This window comes from Vipera berus, assembly GCF_964194415.1.
Source record: "Vipera berus genome assembly, chromosome: W".
Classification (NCBI taxonomy): domain Eukaryota; kingdom Metazoa; phylum Chordata; class Lepidosauria; order Squamata; family Viperidae; genus Vipera; species Vipera berus.
This window is the reverse complement of record NC_138210.1, coordinates 50,240,390-50,267,266: the sequence shown is the minus strand read 5'-3', so window position 1 is coordinate 50,267,266 and position 26,877 is coordinate 50,240,390. Positions and strand designations below refer to the sequence as shown.

Here is a 26,877-nt window from a genome sequence, read left to right as displayed (position 1 = left end):
CCCATTTGCTATTTTTACTTGATTAACATAGTTTTAGTTTGATTGTCAATTATCTAGTGGAGATGCTGATTTTCAGTTCATTGTGGATTCTATTAATGTTTTAAGGGAAGATGGAAACAGAATAAAATATATTTTGATATTAAACTTCTCACAGCAACGTGTTGTGGTCAGCAGCTGAGCTTAGTTACAGCAAAGACTTTGAACTTTGGCTGAGCTACACAAGGTTCTGGATTGTAGAAATGAGTCCTTCCTGGATTTGTTTTTTAAAATTTGTACACTCCTAGCAGAAAAGGATTTATGCTTTTCTGGCTAATCTTCATCTTTTCTGGGTATATTTCTTACAGGACCAAGAGATGCTTTCAATATGTCCTTTGGTTTGACCTTGGTTGCCCAGAATGATCAGGTCCTGGTAGGTATATAAATACACAATGTTCCCAAACTGTGAAATGAAGTAGCATATATTATTCCTTCCACCAAATTATTTCTTTAGTAGTGCAGAACACAGGATGGAAACTCCTGGTGTCTTCCTTTCCATCTCTGCTACTGTTATGTACGTTAAAGGATTAAAGTTGAAATAAACAAGATTGTTCCCTTTGGAACTATATGTAGCAAAAGTACTTAGACTAATATAGCGCTTCACAGTGCTTTACAGCCCCCTCTAAGCAGATTGCCCCCAGCAACCTGGGTTCTTATTTTACCAACCTCGGAAGGATGAAAGGCTGAGTCAACCTTGACCTAGTCAGGATCGAACTGCTGGCAGTCGGCAGAATCAGCCTGCAATACCGCATTCTAACTACGGCGCCACCACAGCACTATTATACCGTATCATTTTTTCTAATATTTTCTTCTCTTATGTTCTCATCATAATAATTGTTTCCAAAGTCTCTGAGAAGGTTGTGCCTTTTGCTAAATTTGATAGATGATAGATGATAGAGAGAAAGGGGAGAGAGAGAGAGAGAGAGAGAGAGAGAGAGAGAGAGAGAGAGAGAGAGAGAGAGAGAGAGAGAGAGATGATCTTGTATTTCTTCCTCTCCCTGTCTGCCTGCCTTTGTCTTCTTTTTCCAAGTAACATTTTTTTAGGTTTGCTGGTGTTTAAATATCAAGCCATATTTTTACTACCTAGAGTCTAAACTACATGGTGTGTATGCTTGCTTTGTTCTGGAAATAGGGGCCGAATGAGAGTTTGATGGCAGTAAACTAACCTAGAAATTACCATAATTTGCGAAGACTGTTAAAATATTTTCAGCTAGGCTTTTTAACTTGGATGAAGCACTGTATGAAGATGTTTAACTACTGTTTTGTATTATTTAAGGGGAGGTGAAGTCTTCAGTGCTTGAGAGGAAGGAAGGAAGGAAGGAAGGAAGGGGGGGAGGGGGAGGATAATAATATTGTCGCTGGACCCTGAAAGATAAATATTATCAAGACAGCTAACAACAGATATGTTTCATAATAAAGTAATGGCTTTTAAATATTACCTAAAAGCAAAGCACCAGATGAAATTTTTTAAACCTAAATTTCAAAATTCACAGCTGTGAAAACGCATTGCCCCTTGCAGAAAATATTCTACCAATAGGCCCCCCACAATGAAAATGTCCCCCCCCCCATTTTTTTTACAGAAGTGTTGTGTTTTAAACCCAGGTCAGGAATAATAAAATTCTAATCAGGGATGTATGTGTGTATGTATGTACAGTATTATTTTTAATTTGCCTTTTGGCAAGGAAAGGGATATTAATATGACATACCATTAAATAAGCCTGAAAAAAAACCCTCCAAAATGTTATCCATAATGCCAAAATAAGAGACTATGAAGCCATAATTTAGAAACAGGAAGCAGAGTTAAAATTAGAATTAATGTACTTTCTCAGATAATCAGTCAAGGACTGACATGGTGTTTTGTTGACTTCTGCTGTGCTTGTAACATGCCACCCGACACAAAGACGTTGCTCAAGTGACAGTTTTGCTATAGGCCAGGGGTAGGCAACCTTGGCTCTTTTATGACTCGTGGACTTCAACTCCCAGAATTCCTGAGTCAGCATGGCTCAGCTTGGAAACCTCTCCCTTTCCCCTCAGTGTGGCTGGCTCAGGAATTCTGGGAGTTGAAGTCCACGAGTCATAAAAGAGCCGACGTTGTCTACCCCTGCTATAGGCTAAACTGTGAAGACTCACATCCTTGAAGAAGACACTTCTGCTGTTGCCCAGAAAATGAATTTGCCAGGAAGGGATCAAGCTTGACTTGGAGACATCTTTATTTCTCTCACCCCCCTCCCTCCCCTCCCTCCCCTTTCCTCCCTCCCTCTCTCCTTCTCCCCCTCCCTCCCTCCCTGCTTCACTCCCTTCCTGCTTCACTCCCCTACTTTCCCCCCTTTCTCTCCCTCCTCCCTCTTCCCTCCCTCCCTCTCCCCCCCTTCCCTCTCCCCCCTCCCCTTCTTCCCTCTCCCTCCCTCCATTCCCCCTCTCTCCCTCTCCCTCCTTCTCTCCTTCCTTCTCTCTCCTTTTCCCTTTCTTTTTCCCTTTCCCTCTCCCTCTCTCTCCCTCCCCTCCCCGTCCCTTCCCCTCCGTCTCCCTCTTCCTCTCCCTCTGTCTCCAATTTTTATTTCTAAAGGTTATTTGGATCAGGGCTTTTCAACCTTTTCACCCATTGTACCACTTTGAAGATATGGCAACATCCGACTACCACCAATCACCTAGCAAGGTGTCAAAAACTTGATGACCCCCCCCAAAAAGGAAAAAGTGATGAAGTACAGGTAGCCCTCGACTTAACAACAGTTCACTTAGTGACTGTTCAAAGTTACAATGGCACTGAAAAAAGTGCCCCCCCCAAGCCACAGCCGAGCAAGACACCTGCCTGCCTGCCCGGTGGCGCTCTTCCTCTTGTCCGAGGTTGTCATTGTTGTGACCATTTCTGTTGAGGATTGGCAGCGGGGGTGGGGTGGGGGGTGTTCGGTTTTTATTTCCCTGTCTGCTGGGTGGTTGCAGCAGGTTTTGGTCACTTCACATGACCCTGGGACACTGCCCGTCATAAGTATGAATCAGTTGCCAAGCATCTGAATGTAAATCACAAGACCCTGGAGAAGCTGCAACATTCCAGCTGATCGGTGCTTCTTCTGGGCTCAGAAGCGCCAAAATCAGCGCTGAGCTCCAGCTGGAGCCTGGCGCTGATCCTGGCGCTTCCGCTGAGCCCTGACAGCCCTGCAGCTCCAGTCGTCTCCCTCAGGCTTGTGCGGTGCTGCCACTGGTTCAGCTAATTCCCCTCCCCCGCTACCACTTTTCTAGGATGGTCATGTACCACTTGCCAGGTGCCAATGTACCACAGGTGGTACCCGTACCACTGGTTGAAAAGCCCTGATTTGGATGACTGGAATCCTGGCCTCATAAGTGTCCCTGATCTACAATATCCATATGTCCTCCACATTTTGGCTCCAAGATGTCACTATCAACTTTAAGGAAATTTCCACACACCACGTTCTTCATTTCTGTTAAATAGCGGGTTCTTTGGCGCAGGAATGAAGACGCGAAGCTGAGTACAAGGTAACTCATAGTTTATTTCATGCAGAAACTGTACTGGGGAAAAGGCTGCAACTAGCTGCAATATATAGTCTAGCCCCTAGGTGGCAGCCAATAAGTTTGAATCAACCATTGCCGCCTGGAGATAGCCAATTGCAGCACAGGAGACTTGTAGTCTGGGTTGCTGGAGAGCCGTTAGCTGCTCCAGCAACCCACGTGGTATTTTTTAAGAGCCCAGTACATAACACTTTCATCCTTTGCCCATAGCCAGGAAGTGGCTGGTGGATGTTTCTCCCAAAGGCAGGAAATCTTCCCACTTATCTTTGTGCCTCAGCTGGTCTCCCATATGCCGTTAGGATCCTGCCTGTCTTCTTTGCCAAGGCTGAGTGAGACCCATGTGTACCGATGTCCATGATGCCACCTCATAGCTGGAGAATTACAACCTGGCCAGATGTGCCTTGATTTGCAATATTAGAACAGGACAGAAAATAACTTTAACTTATAGTTGTTGAATTTCTATTGCCAAGGAGAAGCTCTGACTGTTTGTATAAAATAACAAAATAACCAAGCTAGCTTTGAGAGAGGAAACTGACTGTCGCGTTCTATTTCCCCTCCACTTCCCACTGTCCTGCATTACAGAGGCCAAGTTATGGAGAATACAGTTTCCATCTGGTCTTTCCATCTCTGTTTATTTAAGGTGTGCGGGCCCACGGTGCACCGGGCCTGTGGGGAAAATATGTATGTTAATGGCTATTGCTTTCTGTTGGACCAAAATCTTCAAGAAAAGGAACATTTTCCAGAATCATTGCCAGGTAAGATCTGGAGAAAAAGGGAAGGAAAGAAGAAAGAAAGAGAGGGAGGGAGGAAAGGAGGAAGAGGGAGTCAAAGTGAGATGGGAGGGAGGGAGGAAAGAAGGAAGGAAGGAAGGAAGGAAGGAAGGAAGGAAGGAAGGAAGGAAGGAAGGAAGGAAGGAAGGAAGGAAGGGCCATGCAAGTCTAAATCTGGACTTGGATTCTATCTGAGGCATATGAGCCAAAATATGCCAAAGTAGATCAGTAGTGTTTTTATAATTATTAGGTTTGGTAATTATGTCTGTTCTTTCCTTTTCATAATAAAAAGGATCACGTGAAAGTTTTAACTGATCAGCACCATGATGGGCAATGGAAGTTGATACCCACCGGCTTGGAATGGGAATAGCATGATGGGTCCTATAAATATATTTCTGCTTCTCTCTCCGTATATCTACCATCAGAATGCATCCATCATCCAACTGACATTGCCTTCCTGATTGATGGCTCTTCCAGCATTGGGACAGAAGACTTTGAAAAGATGAAGCAATTTGTTTCACAGATCATCAGGAATCTCTCTGGCAGAGACACATTGGTAAGGGCCGTGGAGAGAGGGCCATGCAGAGGATCCACCTTGCCAAATTCTCCAGTGATCTGGGCCAAGTCACGTCCTGATCCAATGCTAGCCAAGTGCCACTTGTTCTGCTTGTTCCTATCGTTTGCAATACTTGCTAACATCCTTTTCTACAAAATAACAATAGCACTTAGACTTATATACCGCTTCATAGTGCTTTAAAGCACTCTCTGAGCCAGTGATGGCAAACCTTTTAGACACCGAGTGCCCATACTGCAACCCAAAACCCAGTTACCTATCGTCGGGTGCTGGGTGGGCGTGGCCCATTGCATGGGTGTGGCCCATTGGTGGGCGTGGCTGCGGTGGTAACAGCAGACTGGGTGAGACTAAAAAGTTCAATCAATCAATTCCAACTTTGTGAGATCTCTTTTTTCCCCACCAGAAATTGAAATTAATTGATTGATTAAACCTTTTTTTTTGCACACGGCGGCGGAGGCCTAAAGCGAAAAGGTTTTATAAAACCCAGCTGAAGCCCTAGAACTGGGGCGATGGCACGCGTGCCCGCAGAGAGGGCTCTGCGTGTCACCTGTGGCACTCGTCTAAGTCTAAGTGCTATTGCCAGGGCTTTTTTTCTCATAGAACGCTCAGAACGGAGTTCCGGCACCTTTTTTGGATGGAACCTTATAGGGTAGGCAAGGCGGGTTGTATGATGTGTGAGTTCTAGCACCTTTTTCCTTTACAAAAAAAGCACTGGCTATTGCTATTGTTAAACTAAAGGGTTGGGGTAAAATGGTTGTCTTTGGCTATTCTGGGAAGCAGTGGGGAAAATTTGATATATTTATACCATTTATAATACAGAGGGGGCACGATGGCTGAGGGGTTAGTGAAACTGAGCTTGTCAGTTGGAAAGCTGACAGCCCTGATTTGAGACCTAAGTGGTGTTTGATGGTGTGAGCTCCCGTTTGAAAAGCATGCAAGTAGATAAATAGGTACCACTTTGTTGGGAAGGTAACGATGTTCCGTGCGCCTCAGGGTATAGCCACGCCAGCCACATGACCACGGAAATTGAATTTGAACAACACTGGCTCCCTTGGCTAAGATATAGAGATGAGCATCGGACATAATAAAAATGCCAAGGCTTCAGTCAGGTTTAGGGTGACATTTGCTCACAATAATTGTAAAATGTTGTTTTATCTTGCTTTTTAAGGCCTTAGATGATAGGCCTTTTAGAACAGCAAGCAGGGCAATGCTGAATTGGCCCAGTCAATATAATTTCCTTTAAGCATTGGGAAGGCATAAGAGTTTTTTTTCTCCAAAGGATCCTCTTATGCTTCCATTTATATCTAAATTTAATATTCAAGTTTGGATTTTGGAGAAGATGACTAAGTGTGCTTGTGACCTGGGTTGCCCTGCCGTAGTCAAAAGAACAGTGCTCCAAGACAGTAGGTTTCCATACCACCATGCAGGCAGAACACAACATAATAACTCTGTGCTTCTTGTCTTGCACAGTTTGCTCTCATGCAGTTTTCAGGGAACTTCAGGGAACATTTTAATTTCAAAAGCCAGGACCCTGCACGTCTTGTAATGGAAGTGAAGCAGCTGCAAGGATGGACCAAAACAGCCACAGCCATCCACAAAGTTGTGTATGTAATTCTTCTTCTTCTTCTTCTTCTTCTTCTTCTTCTTCTTCTTCTTCTCCTTCTTCTTCTTCTTCTTCTTCTTCTTCTTCTTCTTCTTCTTCTTCTTCTTCTTCTTCTTCTTCTTCTTCTTCTTCTTCTTCTTCTTCTTCTTCTTCTTCTTCTTCTTCTTCTTCTCCTCCTCCTCCTCCTCCTTCTTCTCCCCCCTCCTCCTCCTCCTTCTTTCCTCCTCCCCCTCCCCCTCCCTCTCCTCCTCCTCCTTCTTCTTCTCCTTCTCCTCCTCCTCCTCCCCCCCTCCTCCTCTTCCTCCTCCTCCTCCTCCTCCTCTCTCTTTTCTTTTCCTCTCCTTCCTTTCCACTGGTCAATATTCTTGGGAAAAATATCAAGTAGCCGAATTGCTGTTCCTTCTTCCTTCCCTTTTCTTCTTCTCCAGGAGGGAACTGTTTATCGCAGAAAAAGGATCTCGGATTGAGGCTACAAAGATCCTTATCGTGATAACTGATGGAAGCAAGACGAAAGACAATGCTGAGTATTGGCAGGTGATACCAGAGGCCGAACAAGCTGGGATCATCCGTTATGCCATCGGGGTAAGACTCTTCTTAGGAGCCCCAGTGACCAAATTTGATTAGTTTTGTATTTCAGACCAACAAGAGGCACCATGTTACTAGCATCATCCTTATTGGGAACAGTCACATGCAGCTGGCCAGATGTCATTCTCTAGGGTTCAAACCGTCTACCCAAAATTCAACCCACAGCTCCTTGCACTTTAGATTACAGTTTATTGACAGTCCATAAGATTTAGGAGTTATCCAAATCCTGGAGTGACTACCAAAATGAATATGGTGCACATCATTTCTCTGCCATGTCGATTGTTTGCTAAATGCAACAAGTGTGTTTGAAATGCTTTTTTCCTTCTTCCCCCATGTTAAGGTTGGCAACGCGTTTTCCACAATCAAAGTCCAGCAGGAACTGAAAGACATAGCTTCGGAGCCAGATGATGAGCATGTTTTCAAAGTCAATAATTTTAATGCTTTGAAAAGCATCCAGGACCAGTTACAGAACAAAATCTTTGCAATTGAAGGTAACTTTGGGGTTTTTTAAAGGATGCAATCCCAGATCCATCTCTTGGGCTATTTCCTGGCATTCCTTCTGAGGCAAGTTCACATACAAAGTTTTTCCTGAAAGAAAGTTGAAGGAAGAAGTGTAATTTTGAGAACGGCAGAACGACCCACTTGCAATAGAGCTTATCTATTACTTACGCTTTGGTGTATTACTGGTCTGAACAAGCTTCTGATTTGGGGGCTGTCCTAAAGAGGGACTCAAGCAGAGATAGCAATAGCAATAGCACTTAGTCTTATATACCAGGGCTTTTCACCCCAAGATATGCATACCACTATTGGTACTTCAGCACCTAGCAGGTGGTACGCGTACAATGGGTTGATAAAGGTAAAAGGTAAAGGTTCCCCCCCGCACATGCGTGCTAGTCCTTTCCGACTCTAGGGGCCGGTGCTCAGCTCCGTTTCAAAGCCGAAGAGCCAACTCTTGTCCAATGAAGGTCTTACATGTGGAGAGTGGTCACTAAGTTATTTGTCTTAGCACCAATGTAACTTTGAATGGTCACTAAATGAGGCAGTCACCAAGCAAGGACTACCTATAGTGCAGACATGCTTAATGTTCCAGAAAAAGGAATAATTACAGACATAGCATGCAATGGTCTCCTCTTGAGATTGGCTAATTGAGTTTCGTACTTTATTTAATTACCCCTATCCTAATATTTTTTGGGTAGAGTAGCAAATTCTTTCTAAACAGAATTTTGTATTTTGTATTTTTGGTATTCATTTTGTGCAATAGTAGAGAATATTGGGAATCGAGACACAAAATGGCTTACACTTTGGCCAGCTGATTTCTGATGGAAAATGTTGTGGATGTAGTTACATGTTGACGCTCAGCTGGTACACAGATAGTTTTGCTCAAGGGCAGTGTTTTTCAACATTGGCAACTTGAAGATGGGTGGGACTTCAACTCCCAGAATTCCTCAACCAGCATGGCTGGCTGGGAAATTCTGGGAGTTGCAGGTCAACCATCTTCAAATTGCCAAGGTTGGGGAAAAAACCTGCTCTAGGAGGATGTATTCCCAACATGTCCTTCAGATCAACAATGTTCCCATTGCTACCATATAACTAAGTCCATCTTGTTTCTGGTTATCCTGTTCTCTTTCCTTCTGCCTTTCCTGGTGCTATAGATTTCTCCAAAAAGCTCAGCCTTTGCATAATATGTCCAAAGTAGGATCGTTTGTGTAATGTATTGGACCTGTTTTACTTGAACTGTTCCACATGTCTGAATGCTGCTTGAGATTGCTTAATCAGCGAGTCTGTGTAACGGTCGCTGGCTCTCAGACATGCAGTCTCCAGGACGATCATTGGTTGGCTCTAGGGCGGCAATAGGTTCCTTCAAACCTATTGGCTGCCACCTAGTGGCCAGCAGTATAAGTAGCTGCGTAGAAGCCTTGGCTACTAGTTCAGTTCCTGTTATTCAATAAAGCAATGTTCCTGCCTGAACTCTCTCGCTTCATCTCCTGCTTGCAAAGAACCCAGTACACAACAGTTTGAGTCTAGCCATTTGTTCCTGGAGTGAAAACTCTGCATTGACTTGTTCAATTATCCATTTAGTCGGTTTTCCTGACTAAAGCAAGAACATGCAATTTTTCCATATCCTTACTGATGACATCCTCTCCTGTCTGCCTGCTGTCATTGTCTCCCCCATAGGCACCCAGTTCCAAAGTAGCAGTTCCTTCCAGATGGAAATGTCCCAGGAAGGTTTAAGTGGCCTGCTGACGCCGGTGAGTGTTTTGGGGCCCAGCCTAGAGTCATAGAATCAGAAGACCAGAAAGGACCTTGGAGATTTTCTAGCCCAACTCTCTGCCCAAGGCAGGAATCCCTAAACCATCCCCAACAAATGGTTGTCTGAGCTTTTCTTGAACACCTCCAGAGATGGAGCAACCACAACTTCAGGAGACAAACTGTCTTCCTGATTAATCCTGCTCACTGTCAGGAAATCCCTCCTTATTTCCATGTTGAATCTCCCTCTGATGAGCTTCCCCCCACTGCATTCTTGGAGACAATCTGTTAGAACCGTGGTGGTGAAGCTATGGCACGGGTGCCACAGGTGGCACGCAGAGCCCTCTCTGTGGGCATGTGTGCCGTCGACCCAGTCCTAGGCCTTCAGCTGGGTTTTATAAAACCTTTTCGCTTTAGGCCTCCTCTTCCGTGTGCAAAAAACAAAAAAAGGTTCAATCAATCAATTAATTTCAACTTCTCGCGGGAGAAAAAAAGATCTCGCAAAGTTGGAATTGATTGATTGAACTTTTTAGTCCTACCCAGTTTGCCATTACCACTGCAGCCACACCCACTCAATGGGCCACACCCACCCAAAGGGACATGCCCATCCGGCACCCAATGATACATAAGTAGGTTTTGGGTTGCAGTTTGGGCACTCGGTCTCTAAAAGGTTCGCCATCACTGTGTTAGAAGATCCTTAGTAATGGAGAATGAATGTCTCCCTTTTTCTCCTTCCCTCTCATACCCTCAATACCGTAACGATTTCTGTCTTCTCCAAAAGCCCCCGAAATCTTAAACTAAAAAGTTCTATATTGGAACATTGCTCAAAATGACCAGTACTCAGATTAAACTATGCTGCTGAAATGGCCAGAGATAGCTTAGCTCTGCAGAAATGTCCTATGAAAATGCGTATTTTTCCAAAGTTTTCAATGGGTTTTTTTGGGGGGTGGGGGGAAGGTATGTGAGAAAGCAATGGATGGATATTAGAACAAGCTTGGTCTAGGGCAGGGGTAGTCAACCTTGGCTCTTTTATGAATCATGGACTTCAACTCCCAGAATTCCTAAGCCAGCTATGCTGGCTATGCTGGCTTAGGAATTCTGGGAGTTGAAGTCCATGAGTCATAAAAGAGCCAAGGTTGCCTACCCCATGAAGCTAGAAAGTGGGAGACAGGGAATTCAAGTCCTGCTTTAGCCATGAAAGGGGTGACTTTAGGCCAGTCGTGACGGTCATAAATGGGTCACCATGTGACTGGTCTCTTTTACAACCTTTTTTGCAGTGGTCGTTAAGCAAACACAGCAATTGTTAAGTGAACCCATTGTTCGCTATGGGGTGATTTTTTGTCAGAAACCTGCAAGTAAACATAGGTTTGTAACAAAAACATTGTAAATTGCACCCCATGACCGTGGGGTGTTGCAAATAGTCATAAATGCAAATCTTTTGCCAAGTGCCCAAAATACAATCACATGATTCTGGGAGAAGGTCTGGATGTCAGGACTTCAAATCCAGGTCATAAGTCCATTTTGGGGGATCTGTCATAACTGCAAACAATTGCTAAGCCACTGGTCATAAACTGAAGACGATCTGTACCAACTTGCAACAATAGCTAGTTAACCTTTTCTGAACTGTTGTTTTTATTTTTATTTTTATTAGTTGATCTTGTATTCATATTCTAACTTTTTGCTGTGATTTAGCAAGGCCCTGTCCTTGGAGCTGTGGGAGCCTACGACTGGTCTGGAGGACTGACTCTATATAAAACCAGTAACCGAGATCCAGAATTTATTAATATATCCAGCACCCTCAAAGATATGAATAATTCCTATCTTGGTAAGAAATAAAACCCCTCCATCATGTTCTATCATTGTGCATCTCCCTCAGAGACAACTGATTGGTTGACTCTCTTTTTCCAATAAGGCCTTCTTCTGAAATTATTATAATTAGACTCTTTTGCTTGTATCTTATGATTTATATTACTTGTTTTACTTAATACCCAAGTATGATTTATGTTGATTGCTTATTTAGTATCCTATGACTATACTGTTTTATCTTACGATTTATGATGAATGTATTTTTTAGGATGATTATGATCATGATTTATCACTTTGTTGCTTGTATGTACACTGAGAGTTTCTGCACTGGAAACAAATTCCTTGTGTGTCCATTCAAACTTGGCCAATAAAGAATTCTACTTCCACTTCCACTTATTCTAATTATTCTAATTCTAATATTTCTAATTCTAATTCTAATAATTCTAATTCTAATAATTATCTCTATTATTTTGGACTATACAAGGCTTTCTTCTAACCAGATTTGATGATTTTCCATTCAGTTCAATGTTAGAAAGCAAGTTACTACAGGTAGTCCTATACTTATGACCACAACTGAGACCAGAATTTTTTGTTGATGGTAGGTGGCTGTTAAGTGAGAAATGCCAATTTAATTACCCTCTGTTACCACAGATATTAAGCAAACCGCTGCAGTTGTTAAGTGAATTATGTGGTCCTTAAGTGAATCTGTTTCCTCCCATTGACCTTAGTTGTCAGAAGCCAGCTGGGAAGGCCACCAAGGGCAGTCATGTGATCCATGTCTGACTTTTGATCACATGACTGTGGAAGTGCTGCTCTGATCGCAAATGCAAGGACTGCTTGTCAGTCACTTTTTTCAGCGCTGTTGTAACTTCAGACAGTTGCTAAATGGATGGTTGCAAAGTTGAGGATGACCTGCAGTTTGCCTTTAAACATGGCCCATGCCTGGTAGTCGATCCTGCCCATCATAACTGTTGTGTACTGGGTTCTTTGCTGCAAGCAGGAGACGAGGCAAGAGAGCTCAGGCAGGAACATACTTTATTGAATGCTGGAACTGAACTGTTAACCAAGGCTTCTACGCAGCTATTTTTACTGCTGGCCACTAGGCGGCGGCCAATAGGTTTGAAGGAGCCTGTTGCTGCCCTAGAGCCAACCAATGGTGGTCCTGGAGACTGCTTGTCTGAGGAGCCAGCAACCATCACCCAACTCCCTGATTAAGCAATCTCAAACATCATTCAAAGACAGGTGGTACACTTCAAGTAAAACAGGCCCAATATATTACAATAACTATTTTTAGAGAGTGTCAATAACATGCTATCAAAATTCTGAATTCATTTTGTGGACCCCCAAAATGCGGGATCCTGCTAGCGAGACGATGCTCTAAAATTCTCTCTAATTTTAATGTCAGTCTGAAAAGTTACTTGGGTTTGCAACCTCAGCTCTTTGATGTATTATGACTTTTCGTGTCTTCTTCTTTTTTGTCTACGATCTCAAATATCTAAACAGGGGTAGGCAGCCTTGGCTCTTTTATGACTCGTGGACTTCAACTCCCAGAAATCCTGAGCCAGCCATGCTGAGAGGAAAGGGAGAGGTTTCCAAGCTGAGCCATGCTGCCTCAGGAATTCTGGGAGTTGAAGTCCACGAGTCATAAAAGAGCCAAGGTTGCCTACCCCTGATCTAGAACATAGAAGCTGCAATTTTAATGAATAGTCAGTAACTAGATTTTGACAAACTTTACTTTTCATGTCTAAAAAAAAAGACGCAATCCTGAATTGAGACACTACAGGGAGCTCTTCACCTACAACCATTTGTTTAGCAACCATTCAAAGTTGCAACAGCACTGAAAAAAGTCTTCACTCCTATGGCTACTATAGCATCAGTGGTGGGATTCAGCCGGCTTGCACCACTTCGGCAGAACCGGTAGCTAATTTTTGGTTGCCCAGGCCCAGAACGGACTTCCAGAAGCAACATCCACACAGAGAACCAGTTGTTCACATATTTGAATCCCACCACTGCATGGCATCCCTGTAGTCACATGATCAAAATTTGAGCAATTGGCAACCAGCATGCATTTATGATCACTGTGTCATCCCAGGGTCACGTGATCACCATTTGATACCTTCCCAGCTGGTTTCTGACAAGCAAAATCAATGGGGGAAATCAGATTCACTTAATGACCACATTATTCACTTAACAACTGCAGTGATTTGCTTAAAAGCCAAAAAACAAAAGGTCTTAAAATTGGACACGACTCAATTTTAACAACTGCCTTCCTTAGCAATGCAAAGTTCGGTCCCAAATGTGGTCAGAATTCAAGGAGAGCCTCCAAAAAAATGCATGCCAGGCTTGACTATAAGTTTAAAGGTTCTTGACTTCCGGTTTGCCGAGGCGGTCACTATGGACAACTGGAAGGCGAGCTCCGTCTTCTGTGCCCAGTTTCACTTCGCTGGGGGACCCTGGAAAGAGTCGAAAGTCGCCCTGTCGGGGCGACCAGAAGGAGGGGATCCCCGTTGGATCGCGGGAGGGCAGTAGCCCTTCCGCTTGATCCAGGGCAGCCCTCCAAACCGGCGGACGAAAGACCGGCCATGGCAATATGGCTCGTCACTAGGCTGCAGACAGCCGAAGTCACATTTACCACCAGGCAATTATAAAGCAGCGTGGATGAGACTGGGTGAGAGCTACCTCTCTTAAATCCTAACTATTTTCTTTACCTGCATAAGCAGCCTAAAGTACTTTCCCCCCTGTGGAGAGGGAAGGGAGATTTTTATCCCTCCCTCCAGAAACAGCGGTGACCGACTATCCAAGGGAGTTTAAAATGTTGACAGAATAACTTGATCCTAATTGGAACTCTATTTTTTAAAGTTTGTGGACTAAAATTTAAAGGTTCTTCTACCATCCTATGAGTTATTTTAGCTGTCTCGTCTCCCCTACAGGCTATTCTTCTCAGCCTGTCCAGTTCAACGGGAGGAGTGGTCTGGTTGTGGGAGCCCCTCGCTACGATCACATCGGCAAAGTTGTCTACTTTGAGAATGAAGCTCTGAGTGGGGAATGGCAGCTGAAGATGGAGGCAGTAGGGGAGCAGGTACGAACTGAGATAAAAGAACTCCAAAAGGATTGAAGAGTGCGGATGAAACTTCTGAAGGAAGCCCCCAAAACATTACTCAGCCACGAGGGCTATTGAGCAAAGGTTCAAAGGCACATACAGGTAATCCTCGACTTATGACCACAATTGAGCCTAAGCGAGACGGTTGTTAAGTAAGCTTTGCCCCATTTTACCACCTTTCTTGTCACAGCTGTTTAGTGAATCAGTGCAACTGTTAAGTTATTACACGGTTGTTAAGTGAATCTGGCTTCCCCATTGACTTTGCTTGTCATAAGATCGCGAAAGGGTGATCACATGATCCCGGGACGCTGCAACTGTCATAAATACAGGCCAGTTGCCAAACTTCTGAATTTTGATCACACGCCCATGAGGATACTACAACAGTGGTAAGTGTGAAACGAGGCCAGAAGTCACTTTTTCCAGTGATGTAACTTTGAGCAGTCACTAAACAAATGATTATAAGTCAAGGACTAGCTGTATATGAACACATATCTTAAGGTTCAAATCTTACATCTTTTTTCCTGCCTCTGTCTCCCAAAGGGCTGAGAGTGGATCAGTTGTCAGAAAAAAGGCAGCTGACAATGTTCAGATGTTATTATGAAATGCATCTGTCTGTCTCAGTCTCTCTCTCTATATATATATCTGACCTTGGTTCTCCTAGCTTTCACACGCTGGAGACAAAAGCACAAGTTTTGTCTGATAAATACTCCATAGATATTAAATCTTCCTGGCATGTCTCGTTAGATGGGAGCATCTTACAGCTTCAAGATGTGTTGAGATAAAAGTTCCTTAATTCCAACAAAGATGGAGGTGCTGTGGGGAAGAGAATGGGACTGGTAATTCCAAAATATCAGGACTTAGCAGGCCATTAAATACTTGCCATAGCTTGATTTTAAGTCTCAGATAGAAATGTTTGTCTTTCTGCTGGCTAATCTCTTTCAAGAGAGGCAAAAATCCCTGCTAATGGGAAAAGGAATTTCTCCCAGCTTTGCAGAGAACGTCATAGCCGAAAAATAAAGAAATCTTTACTTTGTTTTCGCTTGAGCTGCCAGACGGTCAGCTGCCAAACACGAACACAGCTGATTTTAGAGGGCTGCAAAGAACCAAGGAGAAGTGCCCTACATTTCTGAAAATGTCCTTGATATTGCCTACTTGCTTCATAACATCTTGTCGCAGGCCTGAAGATTGGACTCTTCGAAAACATAATACTTCATGCCTCAGGCAGTAACGTCTCGGCTTCTGCAGTTAGAACATAAAATATGCAAATGATGATGATCTTGCTCCATTTTTCTTAAGGAGAATGAAATTAAGAGGTGATTATTTGATGCCACAGGTTGGTTCTTACTTTGGGGCAACTCTGTGCTCGGTGGACCTCAATCAAGACACAAGCACAGATTTAGTTCTGGTTGGTGCTCCCATGTACTACGATGCCACTGCAGGTGGAAGGGTTCACATCTGTCTTTTTAAGGTAAGAGACTCCTGGGTCTATGAAGCAGAGAATAAATGATGGTGGATTCTATTCTATTCTATTCTATTCTATTCTATTCTATTCTATTCTATTCTATTCTATTCTATTCTATTCTATTCTATTCTATTCTATTCTATTCTATTCTATTCTATTCTATTCTATTCTATTCTATTCTATTCTATTCTATTCCATTCCATTCCATTCCATTCCATTCCATATTTACTATTCTATCCCGTTCCATTCCATATTTTCTATATTCTATTCTATTCCGTTCCATTCCATTCTACTCCATTCCATTCCATATTTTCTATTCTCTTCTATTCTGTTCTGTTCTATTGTATTCTATTTTCTATCCTATCCTATCCTGTTCTTCTATTCCATTCCCTATTCTATCCTATCCTATCCTATCCTATCCTATTCTTCCTATCCTATCCTATCCTATCCTATCCTATCCTATCCTATCCTATCCTATCCTATCCTATCCTATCCTATCCTATCCTATACTATACTATACTATACTATACTATACTATACTATACTATTCTTCTATTCCATTCCATTCCCTATCCTATCCTATACTATTCTTCCATTCCATTCCATTCCGTATCTTATCCTATCCTAAATTATATTTTATTTTCTAACCTATCCTATCCTTCTATTCCATTCCCTATCCTATCCTATTGTTCCATGCCATTCCCTATCCTATCCTATAGTATCCTATTTTATTTTCTATCCTATCCTATCTTATCCTATCCTATCTTATCATATATTCAGATTGATGTCACTGGATAATAGGGAAAATTTTCTTAGTTATGTATATTAAAAATTGTGATTTTTTTCACTCTTTGTTTTCACTTAGTATACAGATTCTTAGGACTCTTTCTCAGCTGGTAATACAGAGATGTTCAGAGATGTTTAAAAAAATATACTGAAGTGTAATCTAGAACTTTTTGAGAAATTTGTAAAGACCATATTACGGGGGTTGCCTTCTGAGAAATCCATTTGCATTCCAGCGTATTTGTCTTACATTTTGCAGAAGGAAACGTTTTCGTGCACAGACAGCAACACAGCTTTAAAAGGAGAGCCAGGACATTTGTTTGGTCGCTTTGGGGCCAGCATGGCAGCAGCAGGTGACATCACTGGGGACAAATGGACAGATGTAGCCATTGGGGCTCCCTTGGAAGATGAGAATGCAGGAGCCGTGTATATCTTTTCAGGGAAAAGGGCATCCATCAAGCGCAGTTATGTTCAGGTGAGCTGATCCTTAGGACTTGCTTGATCAAGTGGCTCTCTTTCTCCTCTGGAAGCAAGACTTGGAGATGCCATGGAGACATCTAAGAGTGCCTTTGCACAACTCTTCTCAACAATCGCCATCTTTTGTTCACTTCCTCTTTGCAGAACCTCAAAACCACACCCTTACACACCCTTGCAGTGTTTTCTGAGTTGTCATTAAAAAACAAAAGCATGAACCACAGAGTGGGGTTCTATCTATCTATCTCTCTCTCTCTCTCTCTCTCTCTCTCTCTCTCTCTCTCTCTCTCTCTCTCTCTCTCTCTCTCTATCTATCTATCTATCTATCTATCTATCTATCTATCTCCATCCATCATGTCTCTCTCTCTCTCTCATCTATCTATCTATCTATCTATCTATCTATCTATCTATCTATCTATCTATCTATCTATCTATCTATCTATCTATCTATCTATCTATCTATCTATCTATCTATCTATCTATCTATCTATCCATCCATCCATCCATCCATCCATCCATCCATCCATCTATCTATCTATCTATCTATCTATCTATCTATCTATCTATCTATCTATCTATCATCTCTCTATCTATCTCGAGTTATGAGCACAATTGAGCCCGAAATTTCTGTTGCTAAGTGAAACCTTTGTTAAGTGAGTTTTGCCCCATTTTATGACTTTTCTTGCCACGGTTGTTAAATGAATCACTGCAGTTGTTAAGTTAGTGACACGGTTGTTAATCTGGCTTCCCCATTGCTGATCAGAAGGTGGCAAAAGGGGATTGCATGAGCCAGGGATGCTACAACCATCATAAATACGAGTCGGATGCCAAGCATCCGAATGTAAATCACGTGACCCTGGGGATGCTGCAATGGTCATAAGTGTGAAAAATGGTCATAAGTCACTTTTTTCAGTGTCGTTGTACCTTTGAACGGTCACTAAATGAACTGTTGCAAGTCGAGTACTACCTGTACACACACACACAGACACAAATAAACAAACAAACACACACATACACACACACACAAAAACTTGGAAGTTATGACTGCCCTGAAAAAAGTTACTTATGACTTGTCCTTATACTTATGACTGTCACAGCATTCCCATGGTCATGTGATCACAATCCGGGCAACTGGCAACTGGCTTGCATTTACAACCGTTGCAGCATCCGTGTCGTGTAATAGCCATTTGTGACCGTCATGTTTTTCTTTGCTTACCTTCCTTGACCTTTCCACAGCGCATTGCGGGACTGAAGTTTTCCGGACAGTTTTCTTATTTTGGCCAAGCCATTGGTGGAGGAAGAGATCTTACGGGGGATGGTCTGAAGGACATCACTGTGGGACAACAAGGAAGAGTTTTGTTGATAAGGTAAGGAAGGAAGACAGCCCCATTTTTCTCCCAGTTCTTCTTAAATGTGCACAATCAGCCTCAGGCCCTCAGTAAATAGAGAAGATTATATTAAGGCATGATTAAAGGTAAAGGTTCCCCCGCACATGCGTGCTAGTCGTTTCCGACTCTAGGGGCCGGTGCTCATCTCCATTTCAAAGCCGAAGAGCCAGCGCTTGTCCAAGGACGTCTCCGTGGTCATGTGGCTGGCATGATTAGACGCCAAAGGTGCACGGAACGCTGTTACCTTCCCACCGTAGTGGTCCCTATTTTTCTACTTGCATTTTTTACGTGCTTTCGAACTGCTAGGTTGGCAGAAGCTGGGACGAGTAACAGGCGCTCACTCTGTTACGCAGCACTCGGGATTCGACCCGCCAAACTGCCGACCTTCTGTTTGACAAGCTCAGCGTCCTAACCCACTGAGCCACCGTGTCCCTCAAGGCATGATTATATTTATATGTATTTTTACTGTTTACATTTCTTGACTACAAAACATAGAGACTCAGGATTCCTCCAGTTCCTCCTGTTCCTGTAGTGGATTTGAATCAACTCATAATCTGTTGGGTTGGTGAATGTAACGCTGAGCTGCCACCATTGGAGAAAATGTTATCTTAAACATAAGGGGTCTACAAGTTAGGCAGTTTCCCATTGGCAGGACCTCCCACTTATCCTGGTTTTAGTTCCATGGGCTTGGACTCTTCTGCAGAAGTTGAAACCTCAAGGCCCTCTGCTTTTGAAACTAGCAAATCTATTGTGGTTGTTTTCTCACCAACCCAACAAGACAACAGTGAAACTGGAGGAGGGGGGGGAACATTGGCTTAAAGCCAGTTTTTGAACCCTGTCATTGCCGCTGGAGGCAGGATGGTTTGATCCAGCGGAAGAAGTGAGGATAGTAAGGTTGACACCAATGAGGTCACTTGCTACGTGGTAAGAAAATGCTCCTCAGAGATTGGGGAGTGAAGCCAGTGGCCGTGTAATGCACCCTCAGCTTATATCAGTGTTTCTCAACTTCAAGAAGTCTGGACTTCAACGCCCAGAACTGTCCAACCGAAAGGAAGATGGGAATTCTGGGAATTGAAGTCCAGATGTCTTAAAGTCACCAAGGTTGAGAAACATCGGCTTAGATGTTTTTTTGCTAGCTCGTTCGTGTTCGATGCTGATTCCTGATTATTTTTATTTATTTTTTATTTATTTTAATTCCATTTATATCCCGCCCTTCTCCGAAGACTCAGGGCGGCTTACAAGCTTAGCAGTAGCCTTCATTCTATGTATATGCCTGCTTATTAGGGCTTTCATAAACACCCCAAGCGGCATTATTACAAAGTCAGCTTAATTGCCCCCAACAATCTGGGTCCTCATTTTACCTACCTCGGAAGGATGGAAGGCTGAGTCAACCTTGAGCCTGGTGGGACTCGAACCTGCACTAATTGCAGGCAGCTGGGGTTACTTAAGGAGGCATTAGCCCACTGCTCCACCAAGCCTCATTAAGATTACACGGTATCTTAATGATAATAATCGTTCCTTTTCTTCTGGCTTCCAGGTCTCGTCCTGTTCTGCAAGTGAAGGTCTCCATCGCGTTCCACCCATCTTCCATCCCAACCTTAGTCTTCCAGGGGCAGAGGCCAACATCTCAGGAGAATGTGGCCAGCGTGGCAGAAGTGTGCTTTACTGTTTCAAAAGCCACTCAGGATTTCCTAGGTGATGGAAAATGCTGCAGTCTTTCAGGGTCTTACAGCAGTCCGCATCCTTCAGGGCAGACCCTTGGTTAATTTAAATATGCAAAGAGGCATGTGATATGGCCCTCTTATTGGCCCCCTGCTTCCGACGCCATGTTGCTGGTTCATCTTTTCTGGTATTTCTCCATATTTACTGAGAGAATCTCACACGCGCCTTCTCCTGCACTGAAGAATTTAACACAGTGTTTCTCGACCTTAGCAATTTGAAGATGTGTGGACTTCAACTCCCAGAATTCCCCAGCCAGCATGGAATTTTGGGAGTTGAAGTCCATCCATCTTACAGTTGTCAAATTGAAAAAGACTGGCCTAACAGATATCAGATGCCACTATGTCTGATTTTAACTTTTCATTTAACTTCTTCATTTCGATATTTTCCTTTCCTTTCCCAGCATGGCTCACCTCTCCCTCGTAGATACTGGGTAAAAGTAAAGAAATAATCTGTCAACAATTGTATTTAGCTGAATATTTGCAAGATGGCTTTTGTGTCCTCGGATTATTCATCATTATTAGTACTTTAGTACATTTGTAGCCCAGGATTGAACTGTGGAGTCCTTGGTGGTCTCTGAGCTGAGTTATTTTCTTGCAGACGTGATGAAAACTCCTTAACTGCACGGCACAGGGCCAGACTTCGCCTGGGAAACTGTGAGCATCCTAGACAAGTCCAAAAAACATTACAGACTTCCTGGAAACCTCACACTCAGACAAATCAGCACATAGAAATAAACAACATCTACATACCATTCAAAAGAGACAACTCAAAAGTTAGAAAAGAAACAAAAAGACCAAAACACCTCCTATCCAGCAATCAACACCCAGATAAGCAGAGATTAACACTAAGATTAGCACCAGACTAGCAATCAAGCAGTAAACAACACCCCAATCAAGGAAATAATAATAATAATAATAATAATAATAATAATAATAATAATAATAATAATAATAATAATAATAATAATAATAATAATAATAATAATAAAGTTGGAAGGGACCTTTGAGGTCATCTAGTCCAACCCCCTGCTCAGGCAGGAAACCCTATACCATTTTGGACAAATGGCTATCCAGTCTCTTCTTAAAAAACTCCAGTGTTGGAGCATTCACTGCTTCTGGAGGCAGGTTGTTCCACTGGTTAAGTGTTCTAATTGTCAGGAAGTTTCTCCTTAGTTCTAGGTTGCTTCTCTCCTTGATTAGTTTCCATCCATTGCTTCTTATCCTGCCTTCGGGCGCTTTGGAGAATAGCTTGACTCCCTCTTCTTTGGGGCAGCCCCTGAGATATTAGAACACTGCTATCATGTCCCCCCTCGTCCTTCTCTTCATTAGATTAGACATACCCAATTCCAGCAGCTGTTCCTCATATGTTTTAGCCTGCAGTCCCCTAATCATCTTTGTTGCTCATCTCTGCCCTCGTTCTAGAGTCTCAACATCTTTTTTACATCGTGGTGACCAAAACTGGATGCACTATTCCAAGTGTGGCCTTACCAAGGCCTTGTAAAGTGGTATTAACATTCACGTGATCTTGATTCTATCCCTCTGTTAATGCAGCCTAGCACTGTGTTGGCTTTTTTGGCAGCTGCAGCACACGGCTGGTTCATATTGAAGTGACTGTCCACTAGGACTCAGAGGTGGTGAATGCTCCAACACTGGAGGTTTTTAAGAAGAGACTGGACAGCCATTTGCCTGAAATGGTATAGGGTTTCCTGCCTGAGCAGGGGGTTGGACTAGATGACCTCCAAGGTCCCTTCCAACTTTATATTATTATTATTATTATTATTATTATTATTATTATTATTATTATTATTATTATTATTATTATTATTATTATCCCTCTCACAGTTACTACTATTGAGCAAGGTACCCCCTATACCAGGGGTACGCAACCTTGGCTCTTTTATGACTCACGGACTTCAACTCCCAGAATTCCTGAGCCAGCCATACTGAGGGGAAAGGGAGAAGTTTCCAAGCTGAGCCATGCTGGCTCAGGAATTCTGGGAGTTGAAGTCCACAAGTCATAAAAGAGCCAAGGTTGCCTACCGCTGCCCTATACTATACCTGTACATTTGGTTTTTCTTGTCTACCTACCAAGTCAGAAGTACTCAAGGTCATCCCCATCAAACACTGAGAAGGCAAGCAACTTGTATATAAAGAGAGAGCATGCCCGACTCCCTTCCTAGCACTGATGATGTTACCTAGTTGAGTAATGAAACATTTGCAAGAAAACAACCAAGCTCAGAATGAAATTAAATTCAGATGAAATAATGACACCATCATTTATCAAGAAAGCCTGTACAAAAATATGGGGCTGAAACAGATAAAGGGATGGGGAATTACTGCCCTTCCCCTGACAGAGAGAATCCTTCACACTCGGCTGAGAGCAGACATTTTTCTAGGAACAGCAGTCCACGAGGAAAGATTTGAAGCTCTTCTTTCTTTTCCACTCAGATGAAATCCACAGTGAGCTTTCCTACCGCCTGACCCTGGATTCCCACAGAATCAAAGCTCGAGCCTTCTTCGCGTCTAAGTCTCCCATCCTGCAAGCAAACATTTCAATTGGACTTGAGCAAAAGTGTCAAAAGCATCGGATTGAACTGTCTGTGAGTTGGCATTATGTCCTGTTTCTTTTTCGATCGCTTGCTCGAGATCTGATTGGTCTCGGTCGCTCTGGCCGGGGAGTCAGAGGACTCATCCTCTTGAAGGCTCGAGTTATCTAGATCAGGGCTTTTCAACCAGTGGTATGGGTACCACCTGTGGTACATTGGCACCTGGCAGGTGGTACGTGACCATCCTAGAAAAGGGGTAGCAGGGCAGGGGAATGAGCTGAACCGGTGGCAGCACCGCACAAGCCTGAGCGAGAGACAGCTGGAGCTGCAGGGCTGTCAGGGCTCAGCAAAAGCACCAGGATCAGCACCAGGTTGCAGCTGGAGCTCGGCGCTGATCCTGGCGCTTCTGCTGAACCCAAAAGAAGCTCTGATCAGCTGGAATGTTGCAGCATCCCCAGGGTCTTGTGATTTACATTCAGATGCTTGACAACTGATTCATATTTATGATGGTCAGTGTCCCAGGGTCATGTGAAGTGACCAAAACCTGCTGCAACCACCCAGCAGAGGGGAGGGAATAAAAACCAAACACCCCCCACCCCACTCCCACTGCCAATCCTCAACAGAAATGCTCACAACAATGAAAACCTCGGGCAGGCAGGTGTCTTGCTCGGCTGTGGCTTGGGGGGGTCAGTGCCACGGTAACTTCAAACAGTCACTAAGCGAACTGTTGTAAGTTGACTACCTGTACTACATCACTTTTTTCCTTTTTTTTTTTGGTCATCAAGTTTTTGACCCCTTGCTAGGCGACTGGTGGTACTCTTGATGTTGCCATATCCTAAAAGTGATACAATGGGTGAAAAGGTTGAAAAGCCCTGATCTAAATACCGTAGCTACCAAGATTGAGTTCTTCCCTTCCTTTGCAAATCATAAAACGTGCCCCATCCATGACATCTCAATGCTAAATTTTAATTTTAACCTCACTCAGGATTCCTGAAAGACAAATAAATAAATAAATAGATCTGCTGAGGCCATATTTCTATAACGGGCACGTTTTGTGCCATTCAGCGGACAGAAATCCTGATAAGAAATATAACATTGCTAGGAACATGTCTCCTGGATATACATATTTAAAGACGTTGCCACTTTCATATGGCTGCACAGTTTTATTGCTTTTTTGGAGCAAGGTGGGCAGTGAGAAGCTTTGGATACAGCGAAAACATATTTGTGGCATTCCCTCAGGTGCTGATGGCAATGTTGTTTATCTCAAGAACAGATGTTCCCTGTTTAAAAAAAATATAGGTAGTCCTCGACTTATGACCGTAATTGAGCCCAAAATTTCTGTTGCTAAGTGAGATAGCTGTTAAGAGAGTTTTGCCCCATTTGCCAGTTTCTTGCCACGGTTGTTAAGAGAATCGCTGTAGTTGTTAAGTTAGTGACACGGTTGTTAAGTGAATCTGGCTTCCCCATTGACTTGGCTTGTCAGAAGGTTGCAAAAGGGGATCACATGACCATAGGACACTGCAACTGTCATAAATTTGAACCAGCTGCTAAATGCCTGAATTTTGATCACGTGCTCATAGGGATGCTGCAATGCTTGCACGTGTGAAAAACCGTCATATGTCACTTTATTGTGCTGTTGTAACTTCGAACGGCCACTAAACAAATTGTTGTAAGTCAAGGGCCACCTGTAATTCATTCTGTTGACAATGAAAAAAGTGGTTCATTCGTTTTACAAAAGGAGCTGATTACTGTATGCATTTTTAAATATATATATATATATATATATATATATATATATATATATATATATATATATATATATATATATATATATATATATATATATTCAAAAAGCCTTGACAAATACTTAAACATATATATATATATATATATATATATATATATATATATATATATATATATATATATATATATATATATATATATATATATATATATATATATATATATATATATATATATATATATATATATATATATATATATTCTGTATTGCCTCTCTCAGGTTGGCACCGAGGATACCCTGACACCCATTGCTTTGAGGCTGAATTATAATCTCACAGGAAAATCCATCGCCAAAGTCCCAGATCTCCTGCCCATCCTGAGCAAAGAGTCAAAGCAAAACTATACAGCCGAGGTGACTGTCCTTGTGGTTTATCACGATACCCCAAAAGCCAGCAACAGCCGGAGTCAGTGTATTGTAGTGTGCGAATACTAGGAGTGAGGAGGAAACCTAGATTGTAATCCTCCTCAGCTATAGAAACTAAGTGTCTTGGGCCCAGTCCCTTTCTCTCACCCTGAAAGCTGGAACAGGGTGGTGGTTACAGTGTTGGCCTAGGGAGCTTGGCTATCTAGGTTTTCTTCTGCCCTCAGTCATAGAAGCTCCTTAGAGCATTTTGGGCCAATCCCTCTCAATCCAAGAGCCATGTTGTATAGTGGTGAGAAGGTGGTAGAGTAGGAGTGGGGAGACCCAGGATCTTGTCCCTCCCCCACCTCTGGCCATAGAAGGTCCCTGGGGTCTTTGGGACAGTCTCTCTCTCTCTCTCTTTTAGTCCCAAAAACAGGGTGTATGCTGCTGAAGATCACGCTAAAGGTCCTTTTTCAAAAGGCAACTGGACTTGGTTTTTGCCTGAAGATGTTTCGCTTCTCATCCAAGAAGCTTCAGAATAGAATAGAATAGAATAGAATAGAATAGAATAGAATAGAATAGAATAGAATAGAATAGAATAGAATAGAATAGAATAGAATAGAATAGAATAGAATAGAATAGAATAGAATAGAATAGAATAGAATAGAATAGAATAGAATAGAATAACAGAGTTGTAGGTCATCTAGGCCAAAACCCCCCACCCACCCAAGCAGGAGACCCTATACCATTTCTGACAGATGGTTGTCCAGTCTCTTCCTGAAGACTTCCCACCACATCTGAAGGCAAACTGTTCCACTGGTTGTTTGTTCTAACTGTCAGAGAATTTCTCCTTATTTCTAGATGGAATCTCTCCTTGATCAATTTCCATCCATTATTCCTTATCTGGCCTTCAGGTGCTTTGGGAAATAGCTTGACCCCCTCCTCTCTGTGACAGACCCTCCAATATTGGAACACTGCTATTGTGTCTCCCCTGGTCCTTCTCTTCACTAGACTAGAATGGTGGAGAGTGGAAGCATATGGAATGGAAAGAATGGAAATGTTAGATACTGGGTTCGTTGCTTGATTGACGAGACGAGGCGAGTGAGTTCAGCAAAGATCATTGTTTATTTGGTTGCAGGAACTGGACTGAGAAACAGGGCTGCGAATGCAGCAATTTATTATTTATACACCCTATTGCCACCCTAAGGTAAAGGTAAAGTTTCCCCCGCACATGCGTGCTAGTTGTTTCCGACTCTAGGGGCTCATCTCCGTTTCAAAGCTGAAGAGCCAGCACTTGTCCGAGGATGTCTCCGTGGTCATGTGGCCGGCATGACTAGACGCCAAAGGGGCACGGAACGCTGTTACCTTCCCACCGTAGTGGTCCCTATTTTTCTACTTGCATTTTTACGTGCTTTCGAACTGCTAGGTTGGCAGAAACTGGGACGAGTAACAGGCACTCACTCTGCTACGCGGCACTCGGGATTTGACCCGCCAAACTGCCGACCTTCTGATCGACAAGCTCAACGTCCTAACCCACTGAGCCACCATGTCCCTATTGCCGCCCTAGAGGCAGCCAATAGCGGCACTGTAGATGGGTTGTCTGAGGAGCTGGGAGCCGTTAGCCAGCTTCCCTGCTTGAGCAACCTTCCAGCAATTAACCCCACGTGATATCCCTTAGCAAGACAAAGCCCCATACATTACACGAAACCTCTTGGATGAGAAGTGAAATGTCTTGAAGCAAAACCAAAGAAAGTCTAGCTGCCTTTGAAAAAGCATCTTTGGGACAACCGTGACCTGGATGACTGAGAATCTCCGTAGACATTTAGGGGTGGAGGTGTTGGACTAGAAGCAGAGAGACCCAAGATCTGGTCCACCCTCAGCCGTGGAGGCTCACCTAGGGGTCTTTAGGCCAACCTACCTCATAGGCTTGGTGTTGTGAGGACAGATAATTAATTTAATTTAATTTAATTTATTAATATTTCTATACCGCCCTTCTCCCGAAGGACTCAGGGCGGTGTACAGGGCAAGAATAAAACACAAAGCTACAAAAATTAAAAAGTAATTAAATACATGCCCATAAAAAACAATAAATACATTAATAAAACCCC

At 43.0% G+C, this 26,877-nt stretch overlaps 1 protein-coding gene across 1 annotated transcript in view; it reads left to right on the top strand.

Moving 5' to 3' along the window:
- The window catches only part of LOC308676280 (integrin alpha-D-like), a gene marked incomplete at its 5' end in the record, with an annotated part of 49,414 nt that overhangs the window by 8,742 nt on the left and 13,795 nt on the right, over positions 1 to 26,877 (top strand). The window contains 14 exons of the mRNA XM_081342093.1: positions 345 to 409; positions 4,202 to 4,316; positions 4,757 to 4,887; positions 6,376 to 6,509; positions 6,937 to 7,090; positions 7,434 to 7,584; positions 9,269 to 9,342; positions 11,033 to 11,165; positions 14,077 to 14,225; positions 15,580 to 15,714; positions 16,751 to 16,966; positions 18,202 to 18,332; positions 19,891 to 20,048; positions 22,523 to 22,674. Coding sequence (XP_081198219.1) covers positions 345 to 409; positions 4,202 to 4,316; positions 4,757 to 4,887; positions 6,376 to 6,509; positions 6,937 to 7,090; positions 7,434 to 7,584; positions 9,269 to 9,342; positions 11,033 to 11,165; positions 14,077 to 14,225; positions 15,580 to 15,714; positions 16,751 to 16,966; positions 18,202 to 18,332; positions 19,891 to 20,048; positions 22,523 to 22,674 — 1,898 coding nt within the window. The remainder of the gene's footprint in view (positions 1 to 344; positions 410 to 4,201; positions 4,317 to 4,756; positions 4,888 to 6,375; positions 6,510 to 6,936; positions 7,091 to 7,433; positions 7,585 to 9,268; positions 9,343 to 11,032; positions 11,166 to 14,076; positions 14,226 to 15,579; positions 15,715 to 16,750; positions 16,967 to 18,201; positions 18,333 to 19,890; positions 20,049 to 22,522; positions 22,675 to 26,877) is intronic.